At 49.1% G+C, this 10429-nt stretch overlaps 1 protein-coding gene across 1 annotated transcript; it reads left to right on the top strand.

The window, feature by feature from the left end:
• The first annotated feature begins 5395 nt into the window (after nucleotides 1–5395).
• LOC5509027 lies at nucleotides 5396–10181 on the top strand. Its single transcript, XM_001629514.3, has 5 exons — nucleotides 5396–5586; nucleotides 7436–7602; nucleotides 8426–8566; nucleotides 8779–8872; nucleotides 9198–10181. The coding sequence occupies exons 1-5, from the start codon at nucleotides 5475–5477 to the stop codon at nucleotides 9419–9421; spliced, it is 738 nt and encodes a 245-aa protein (XP_001629564.2). The 5' UTR covers nucleotides 5396–5474; the 3' UTR covers nucleotides 9422–10181.
• The last annotated feature ends 248 nt before the right edge of the window (nucleotides 10182–10429 follow it).

Genomic DNA, 10429 nt, shown 5'->3' with positions numbered 1-10429 from the left:
ACGCGGCTTCTTCACGGTCGCGGACTACGATCGAGGACTCGTCGCCATGGCGAGTGCACTTGCCTACGAAACGAGTCTTCGCCTCCGGGGCCGGAGTGGGGGAACTTGATGGAGTCCTTTTTTCCGACGCTATACAACACCTCCCTCGCCGCGGCCATGGCGAGGTCACCCGAGTCTAGCAGGTCCTTGAGCTCTGGCGTGGTGATCCAGCCCTCGTTTTGTTCCAAGTGCTGCCCTACCCTCCCGGAAGTGTAGGGGTGGCAGGCCTCAAAGAACCCCCACTCGGTCAACTGAATGGCCCCGGTCAGTTGAAGAACCTCGCTCAATGGCCGTCCCGCAACATCCGCGATACGATACACGTTCGTAGGGAAGAAGTATTTCCGTACCAGATCAATGGCGTCCGAGGCGCCGCCGAAGACACTGTCCTCGCATCCTAGGTACGCCGCACGCATGTCGATGTGAGCATGAGGATGCGCCCCTAAGTTTTCCCTGCTATTCCACACTTTGGACTCAACCTGCGCCGCTCGCCAGACGTCCCTGTATTTAGGAGGCGTTGGCCTGATGTTTTCTCTTTGGGTCCACTTCTTGAAGCGATACCCCATTGCGCCGCCCATCGAGTGCGTAGCTTCGATGTACTCTTGGTAGGCTGGGTGATCATCAGGGAGCCATTGAGGATCATGTCCAGTCTCGTCTGTAAACGCCCTGTCGATAGCCCATCCGTCTTGTCCCGATCGGTACAGTTTGCCTTCGTGCGTGACTAACACGCCCACACAGCCAGACCCTCGTGCTTCTGGGGATCGCCCTGTTTATGAAGCGGATGAGCACCTCTCGCACCTTCGCCTCGTGAGTTTTTGCGGCGGCACTGGTAGCGCGAGGCGCTGCCTCTCCCTGACATAGCGAACGGAGCTCCCTCTCAGCCTCGAAGTCTAGGCCGTGGACGCTCGCGATCGCAGGTGGTTCAGTCGGAAGCTCCGCCCAGGCGTGGTTATTGTGGCAAGGGATGGTGATCCTCGTCTTAGTCCCGTACTTCCCCGAGTCCCACAGGACGTTACCCAGGGCGTCCACGGCTACTAGCTTTACCTCGAGCTTACTTTCCATCTCAAAAAGGTCCTCTTTGGTGCACCCCGTGGTGGCCAGCTTCTTGTCAAATCGCTCGAGGATCTTGCCTCGTGTCTTGGTTAGACCAAGGGAGCGCGAGGTGCCGCGGTTCCTCAGGGAGTCGGCAACACGGCTCACAACACAGTTAACGAATGCGTCACCCCCCTGTTGCACAAACATTGGCCCAGGCTCACCATTTTGCTCAGGTAAAGGGCGAAGCTCGTATCTCACGTAGACGAGGTACTCTCGCCCCTTCTCCCAAATACCCGCATCGATGCCTTCCAGGGCGCCGACTGCGATTTGGCCCCCCCTTTTGACTAACAACCCGCCGATCTTGTGCTCCGAGCGCCCTTCCTCCTCTGTGATTGGCGCCAATGGCTCTGCGGGGGCCTTACCAACGACAGTGAAGAGTCTGTAACGCCGGTCGGGGTCTACCATCTCGAGCACCAGCGGAAGCACTGCGTTCGCCCGCAGAGACTCTCGCTCGTGCGAGAGCCACCACACCGAGCCGTCGTCATTAATATCAGGCCCCCGCACAACCGGCTTTAGAGCAATCACACCTGTCCCACCAAGATCTCGCATCTCCTGGTAAACACTGGCGCTTATGTCTCGGCCCCGTAGAGTGGCATCCACGCTTGGGAGCCGAATATGGACGCCGCCGACGAAGAGAGAGTAGTACGTCTCTGGGTCTAAGCTCTCCGGGCCCTCCTGCTGCCTGGGCGGCAGCAGAGGGTCGGACTCGCGCCAGACCTCCTCCGTCCACATCTTCTCCGGTACAAGCGGCTTAAGCAGCCTGTGTTTGACATCGTCGGGGATGTCCTCGTCCAGGATATTTTGTACCAGCCCTGCCAGTACGGCGGGCGCCTCTTTGTCGCGCATGCTATCGAGAATCTCCTCTATGTAGGCGTCCATGCTCGGGCACACCTTGAGCCACCCAGTCTCTAACTGAGAGTTGGGGTATACCCTGCGCCACCCAATCTCTAATTGACCGCACCGCGAGCTGCGATGTCAGATAGGACGAGTGCGAACCGCTTCCGAGCGCGCCTCTCGATGCCGCGCATCCTCTGCCCTTTACGATTCGCTCCGCAGGGGCGACACAGCCGCGTCTCCGACTGAGTCCCTATGCCGCAGACCCTGCACGGCACGGGGAGGGGGCTGCCCTTACGGAGCCTTTGGAGGTGCACCTTGCAGTAGGTGTCCAAGCACCTCCGGCCGCACGTGTTTGCGCGGCTGATCCTTAGCCACCCGCAGTAATCTTTTCCTCGCCCCATCCTTCGAACGCTCGGTATACCACAGGACATACGAATGTCTAATTGAAAACCCAACGCCTAATTAATTATTCATGAACGCGAAACACTGCAGCCCTAATGAATTATTCATGCACGCGAAACACCTGCCCCTAATTGATTATTCGTGTTCGCGAAATCTATTTTGCCTACATTAACTTTTGCCGATTGTTTATGTACGTGAAATCGATTTGGCTTTTGCCGATTGTTTATGTACGCGAAACATTATCTGAAATCGATTTGGCCAAAATCATCTATGTACGTGAAATCGATTTGGCCCACATTAGCTTTTGCCGATTGTTCATGTACGTGAAACATTATACGCTCGATATATAGAGACGGAGCTGGGGGGCTCGGAGAGGCGATTCGCGTCTCCCTAGCCTAAGACGGGAGACGATGCTGGGAGGCCCGGAGGGGCGATCCAGGCCTCCCACCAGTTCCTCTGAAACCCCCCAGTCCCCCCCGTGTACTGAAAAGTTTCAGTAAGCTATGGACATCAAAGATATTTAAATCAATGAATCTTTCGCCCTTTTATAGACTTCTGATCAAGTAAATAAAGTGCGTAGTGTCTTTGAGATTACACTTTTGCTTGAGCGTTATATGCCGCAGAAATGGATCTACGGAGGACGATATACGCTAGACTTGGTTTATGAGGTGACAAAAACCTTAGGTGACATATTATATGTCTTTGTGGTGGAATTTGTCGTTCTTTAATGTTTCACGTCTATAGGAGCGTTGCTCGAGCGTTGCTCGACTCCTTGGCGGACTTGTGCGTGACTACTGTCTCTTTGAATATGTCTCGGACCCTAGCCGTGAACGATTTGTCCTCAGCCACGTGTATCTCCAGCTGCGTGAGTAGTGGGGTGATGTCTGAGGCCGTGCTCTCCACGGGGGTCGCGGGCACGGCGTAGAGCAGCTTTTGCGCGAGGGTCAGAGACCTAGGGAAACCTAGGGAAACCGGTTTTTTGGCTTGTTCGGCTATAGCGTGTTCGATATGTTCGGCTATAGAGGCTCCCGCCGCAACTGCCGCCTTCTTCGTCTCCTCCTCCTTTCTTCGGGGGACCTCGTTCAGCATCTGCCAGCCTTCCCAATCCATGCTCAGCCCTATTAAATACGAAGGCGGGCTATGTTCAACGCAATGGTGGTCCTACACGCTGTGCTCACCGGAGGTGAACTGATGCTCTTCTTCGGGCAGCCGATAAGGCGCCCGCGCTTTGTGGCGCTCCGGCAGTGCTCGCTGTTTAACAGCTGGTATAATCTCGAGCGGGAGCAGCAGATAACGACTACAGACTCCCTCCCGACCATCGCTACTCTGCCAGCCGGGCACCACACGACCGAGTCCATCATGGAAACGATCAACCACGCTACAAGCCAGATTCTGACCGCGAAGCTGGATCCCCTCACCGGGAAGATCGTGCTCGTGTCCACAGGCATTGTGTTCCTGAACGCCGAGCTTTGCGCACTATTTGGCCTAGAGGCTAAGAACGATCAGATGGGGGGGGGGGGGGGCGGGGGCTCGTACTGCCCGTGGGGGATCCCCCACTTGAGGTGACTTTGTCGAAAATAGAGGCCATCTACATCTTCTGCGATATCGTAGACCGCACGAAATGCTTCGCCTTAGACGAGCCTTCAAACGTTCTCGCTTGCCTAGAAACCCGCGGGAGGCCGCACGAGAAAGTCGTCTATGGGCCCGACACCCCCATTTGTGTCGCAGCGTCTTCCTCTGAGTTTGTCTCGAATATCCGAATATGGGTCAGGGATGACCGCGGTAGACGGGTCGACTTTAAGGGCAGGCCCGTTCGCCTCGTATTAGAGCTAACTTAGGCCCGACATAGCAGGCATGGCGAACAGCGACGTTAGCAGCGGTGGCATATCCATATATCCCCCGCTCCCCAGTGCCCACCCCCCGCAAACGCCTACCGCTCCGGCAAGCACCGGCGGCGACGCGCAAAGTTTTCGACTCCAAGTAATACGTGACACTCAGGCGGTTCTAGACAATGAGATAACGCATTATCGACAGGTGCGGAAGAAGTATAAGCGCGCCTTCGCCGTTACCCATGCTGTGTCTTTGGCATCCGGCATCGCTGCAGGGGCGCTTTCCAGCGCCGGGCTGGGAGTCTCTTTGAGTGGGATAGGGGTTCTGATCGGCGCTCCGCTGGCAGGGGTCGCTGGGCTGGTCGGTGTCGTGGGTGCGGGCGCGGGGGTGGTCTCTAGGGGTCTCACGAGCAAGGTGGCTAAACACGAAGACACGGTGGTTTTAGCGGGGAGTAAGAAAAACTCGATCAGCGAGCTGGTCTCTAAGGCTCTGCAAGACGGGCGTATCTCAGACGAAGAGTTTCGGCTAATACTTCAGGAACAAGAAAGATACAACGCGCTCAAGGCCGCTATCAGAGCTCGACACGGCCTCGCACCGCATGATAAAAAAAAAAAGCGGGAAAGGGCCCTCCCTGGTGGCACTCGAAAGGATGAAAAAGAGACTGCGAAAAATTCGCGAGGAGTTCGGGAGCGAGATGTTCGAGTAGAACTCAGGTTTAAACGCCACGCCGGCGGCTTCGAACTCACGGCCGAAAAACGGTTATTCCACGCTCCGTAGGTTGGCGGCCCTCCTCGTTTTCGCGGCCCCACCACTATTTGCCCCAAAAAGTCGTGTACGCGCAAGTCCTTGGGCTTGCACGCGCCCGGCCTACACCCTAATTATTCATGAACGCGAAACACCTGCAGCCCTAATTATTATTCGTGCACGCGAAACACCTGCGGCCCTAATTGATTATTCGTGTACGCGAAATCTATTTTGCCTACATTAACTTTTGCCGATTGTTTATGTACGTGAAATCGATTTGGCCTTCATTAGCTTTTGACGATTGTTTATGTACGCGAAACATTACCTGCCTGACATATAGAGACGGGGCTGGGAGGCCCGGAGGGGGGATCCGGGCCTCCCAGGCCGTTTCACTGAAACTACCCAGTCCCCCCCCCGCGTCATGCGATCAATTTCCGGGAAATGGTGAGCAGTGGCTTCTGGGATTTCTGTTACGACAAGAAGGCACTCAGGCTAACTAATCTCACACGGGGAGACATTCCGAACTAGCGATGGAACTGTTTTTCCAACCCAAATACCTTCTCACGTTGGCCGTTGTACTTTCGTCCGTAAGCTTTGTCTACTCGGAAGGCGATGTCGAGGGTTGGAGGGAGCAGGGTTCAGGTATAAAGTATAAAGTTTTTTTAAAAACTTTAGTAAGAAGCCAAACGCAACTTGGCAGACCACATTTTTTTATAAAACAGTGGCACTTTCGCCTCTAATCAAAGGAGCAAAAGCGTTTATTTGGCTCAGCCTTGTTTTATCCGATGCTCTACGGCATTTGTAATCTTCACGTTTTTACTGTGAATCTATTATCCTATAGTTTATTTTATAGTTATGGGTGAGACATGTAAATTTTGGTTGGTTTTTGCGCGTGTAGCGTGACGTCTTTTGGAATACTCTTGCTCTAAGCGGTATTTATTCCCGGTTTTGAATAGAAAACTAAAGTTATTCTTACAATAACTTATAATTATATATATACGGCTATTCATGGTTACAGAGTGACCAGTAAAACCGTTAACACCGAAACTATGTGTGGAATGTTTGTTCCCTACATAGTATATTTTATAGTTATGGGTGAGACATGTAAATTTTGGTTGGTTTTTGCGCGTGTAGCGTGACGTCTTTTGGGATACTCTTGCTGTAAGCGGTATTTATTCCCGGTTTTGAATAGAAAACTAAAGTTATTCTTACAATAACTTATAATTATATATATATACGGCTATTCATGGTTACAGAGTGACCAGTAAAACCGTTAACACCGAAACTATGTGTGGAATGTTTGTTCCCTACAATGTCCTTAGAACTTAAAACATGCCTTGTGGTTGTCAAATTTACGTGAAATACACGATTTGGGGGGTTTTCTCAACGGAATTTATGACTTCTCTCCCCCTACTAAGAAAAGAAACAAGGTTGGAGGCGCCATTTTCGGTAGCACTCAAATGCCGTCGAAATTCGAGAGAAAAAAAAAAAAAAAAATTTTTATCTCGCAGACCTATGCCAGGGTAAACTTACATTCGATATCTGGCAAAACATCCGAGCTAAACTATTTTCCCTGGCCGCTAGCCGTATTTTGAAACGAGAAAGTAGCCACAAGCATCGTTGACCGACGCCGTTGGACGATTAGTTACGCTTGACCGCGCTGGGAAGGAGCACAGGTAGCTCAGGCAATGCTTGCTTGTTCGTAGCTCGGAATTCGGCTGTTCTGAAAGGGGACGAGTACAGCGTTTTTGTGAAATGTTGTCAATAAAATTAAGGCATGTTCTAAGTTTTAAGGCAATTTTATTGACAAAATTCCACAGAAAAAACTCTTTACTCGTCCCCCCTCAGAACAGCCGAATTCCGAGCTACGAACAAGCAACCATTGCCTGGGCTACCTGTGGTCTTTCAACTAGAAACATGTCTCAATACAGAGATGCTAACTCTCCGCATTTTGTGAATAGCCTGATCTCCTGCTGTCACGCATTTGATGGAGAAAGTCCTGTATTTTCACTGTTTTGATGTTTTGCGGAATAGTATTCACTTGTATTTGTAAACAAGAATGGCTAGACCGCAGAATACCTCTCCGTGGTGGGTTTGTTTTACAATGCGCTGCTATTGATGCATTTTTAGATAATAAAAGATGCCGTTCCACGTTGATCTGTAAACTGGTTTTGTCATGTTTCCGTAAGGAAAGTAGCTATACAAAAGGGACTATTCTGCAGATTTTTTATAAAACTTCACTCTAAAAATTCTCCTCGCATTTTGGGCTTTGTCGTCGTGTACCGGTTAATGTATGCATAAGCTATTATTTGACCATGATTAGCCATTGTTTGACCCATGACGTAGTTCGGGGCTTGGTTTCGTTTAGCGGTACACGCCGACACAACCGCATTTTGAACTTTGAGGGTTGGCATCTCTGTAATAAGCGTCTTTTCTAAACCATTCTCAATTTGACACAAAAGTTTTAAAGTTTTGTTGGTGATCTTTTCAGAGGATTCCTGTGGCCAATTATCCAACCTTGGCTCAGGATGCAGTGTGAACAGTGATTGTACCAAAATAACTTGTGCTGTTGATGGTATTGTAAAAACTCACAAAACCACAGTCACGATTAAGATCAACAAGTGTGATGAGCCTGTTACATATGATGTCTCTGTGAAGGTATGAATTTGATGTACCACCTCACTGTACTATATATACCCCTTATCAACCAACTCCACCCCCAAGTATCACCCTGCTGTATCACCCCACTTTACTATACTCCCTTATCACCCAACTGCACCCACACGTATCACACCACTGTACTATGCCCCTTATCATCCAACTCCACCCACAAGTATAACCCTGCTGAATCACCCCACTTTACTATACCCCCTTATTACCCAACTCCACCCACAAGTATCACCCTGCTGTTCTATACCCCTTATCACCCAACTCCACCCACAAGTATCACCCTGCTGTATCACCTCACTGTACTATACCCCTTATCACTTAACTCCACCCACAAATATCACCCCACTGTACTATACCCCTTATCACCCAACTTCACCCACAAGTATCACCCTGCTGTACCATCTCCCATTCTATGATCTCTAATTTTATCCCCCACCCAAACCACAATATGACCCTTTAAGCCCCATCATCCTACTGTATTCCCTATAACAAGTTCATATTATCACCCTAAGGCTTTGACCAAGAAAATATCCTGCACCAATTGGTTGATGGGAAAAATATTGTGCATCAGTAAAAAAAATTTCTTGCATGAAAAATGCTTTGAAAAAAAATATCCTGTGCACTCAAAATGTCCCCCCTCCCCCCCCACCTTTTTTGTGGCACAAACAAATAAGAATGTGTAAGAACAGGGTCGTGACGAGGATAAACTTATCGTTCTGTGTGAACTGATAAAAACAAACAGGAAAAAACTCTGCTAGCGGTGTCTCTTTTCAACAATTATTATAAATGCCTTTATCAATTATCTGTCCAGACTGATGACCTTGGTATTGACTGGACCCATAATTTCCCTGCTGATGCTAAGGTAGAAGTGCCAGGGTTCAGTTTGGGTTCAATGATTGGTGTGTACATCAAGGTCCAGATATTAGACACTGGAAGCAACCTGCATCTGAAGGTAAAGTTGCCATTACAAGCTGATCTGTCTGTCTGTCTGTCTGTCTGTCTGTCTGTCTGTCTGTCTGTCTGTCTGTCTGTCTGTCTGTCTGTCTGTCTGTCTGTCTGTCTGTCTGCTCCACCGTCTGTCTGTCTGTGCTCCACCGTCTGTCTGTCTGTGCTCCACTGTATCTGTCTATCTGTTAAATACATATTTCCTTGTGTTTCTTTAAGATTCAAGTGCTAGTGGGTTCAAAGGCCACATCACTCTACTTCTTCAAGGCCACGCTGATCGACAGTAATTTGCCAACAAGCACTTGGGAGTGTGGTATGTAATTGGTCATGCTAAATGCAAATGAGTTTATGGTCCTGTATTTAAATAGTTTTACCCTCTTTGGTCATGGTAACAGATGCAAGTGCACACTTTGGGACGATTTATGTATAATTGCTTTGCTGCTATGTTCTTCTATAAAGCTGCTAGGGTTTGCTCTCGACTTGGTTATTCAGGTAGAATCTTATTTGCAGGACCTATGCTAGGAAAAAAAATCATGCGCTCTGATATGGAAGAATACATCAAGAACTTTAAACCAAGAGAGAGTGACTTTCTTTCTTTTGTTGTTCTTGCAAATTTGACAAGACTCTCCCTTCTCCAGGTATTGTCCGCTGGTTTGAGAAACTTAGCCTAGCCGCCAAGATATCATTGATCGCTGCCGGTCCAGTGCTTCTCATAGCAAGCTGCATCTGTTGCTGTCGCCGTCGCAGCTCTTCCCCGGGCGTGGTCATGATGCATGGGGGGCCTACCGTGGTCACTTCTACAATTACAAATGTGCCTGCGAAAACTCTTGTGAATGAGCAGCCGATGGTTGAATTTGCCTAGTATTTGAGGAATGTCCATGTTTTTTACTCAGCAGTGCGACACGGTGTGTGGCCACTTTTGGCAGTTTTTTTAAAGTTAACAAATCAAAATCAATGAGAATATGGAAATGTACTGACATGATCTTCACTAGTCAACCAGCTATCAACCAGTGAGGCAACCAACAATCAACCAGCGAGTCGACCAGCGATCAAGCAGCGATTAACCAGCGAGGCGACCAGCGAGGCAAAGAAAAGCTTCAGTTCACATCAGCATTAGAGAATCCTCCTAGTTATGAAGTTCGTGTCATACAACTATGATTTGTTTTTTTTTAACTTTCTGTTGGTGGCCGCGCAATAACGCGCATGGCAACGCACGTCGCACTATGGACTTTAGTTAAAGCCGCATTGTCACCAGTCTACTTCCGGTCGAATACGTTACAATATCCGATGATTTTTAACGGAGAACGCGAAAAATATTTCAAAATATTGAAAGCAGTGTGTCTATTGGAAGTTTCTTTGAGGATTGATTGATAATTTAGAGCGGATGGCCCATTAAATATCCCGGATTTTAATAGATTCTTTTGTCTTTTAACGGTTGAGGTTTCCGTCGGACCTCCGGAAGTAAACTGGTGACAATGCGACTTTAATGTTAAAGGCAATAAATTGCCTTTTACATGGCCCTTAGAAAAAACAAACGTTTAACTTCACCTTGAAGTGCATGTTGAATTAATGTTGAATTAATGTCATAGTTGAGTTCCATTAAACACATCCTTTGTTAAAAAGTTCCAAATTCCTTATTTCATTGTTTCAATGCTTAGTAGGAAAATTGTGCCCGAAACCCCAATTAATTTGACTTTGTAGGGACAACTCAGGGGAGGCGGAGTGGTCCCATAATCTGGGGAGGGGGAGGGGCGAAAGTTGGGGGAGGGGTGGGTAGTGGTTTCAGGGGGAGGGGTGTGTGGTGGTTTCAGGGGGGAGGGCTGGGTGGTGGTTTCAAATTCTTTTAAGCGTTATTTATAAGGACGCGGGA

The sequence above is a fragment of the Nematostella vectensis genome, chromosome 3, assembly GCF_932526225.1.
Source record: "Nematostella vectensis chromosome 3, jaNemVect1.1, whole genome shotgun sequence".
Taxonomy (NCBI): Eukaryota; Metazoa; Cnidaria; class Anthozoa; order Actiniaria; family Edwardsiidae; genus Nematostella; species Nematostella vectensis.
Note: the sequence above shows the minus strand (reverse complement) of the source record. Positions and strands in the feature narration are given on the sequence as shown.

What these genes read in the sequence shown, in the direction of transcription:
- LOC5509027 (XM_001629514.3), top strand. Translation starts at nt 5,475, where the DNA reads ATGGAACTGTTTTTCCAACCCAAATACCTTCTCACGTTGGCCGTTGTA. An exon ending in TTGGAGGGAGCAGGGTTCAG is followed by an intron (nt 5,587 to 7,435) that starts GTATAAAGTATA and finishes TGATCTTTTCAG; the next exon opens with AGGATTCCTGTGGCCAATTA. An exon ending in GAAGCAACCTGCATCTGAAG is followed by an intron (nt 8,567 to 8,778) that starts GTAAAGTTGCCA and finishes TGTTTCTTTAAG; the next exon opens with ATTCAAGTGCTAGTGGGTTC.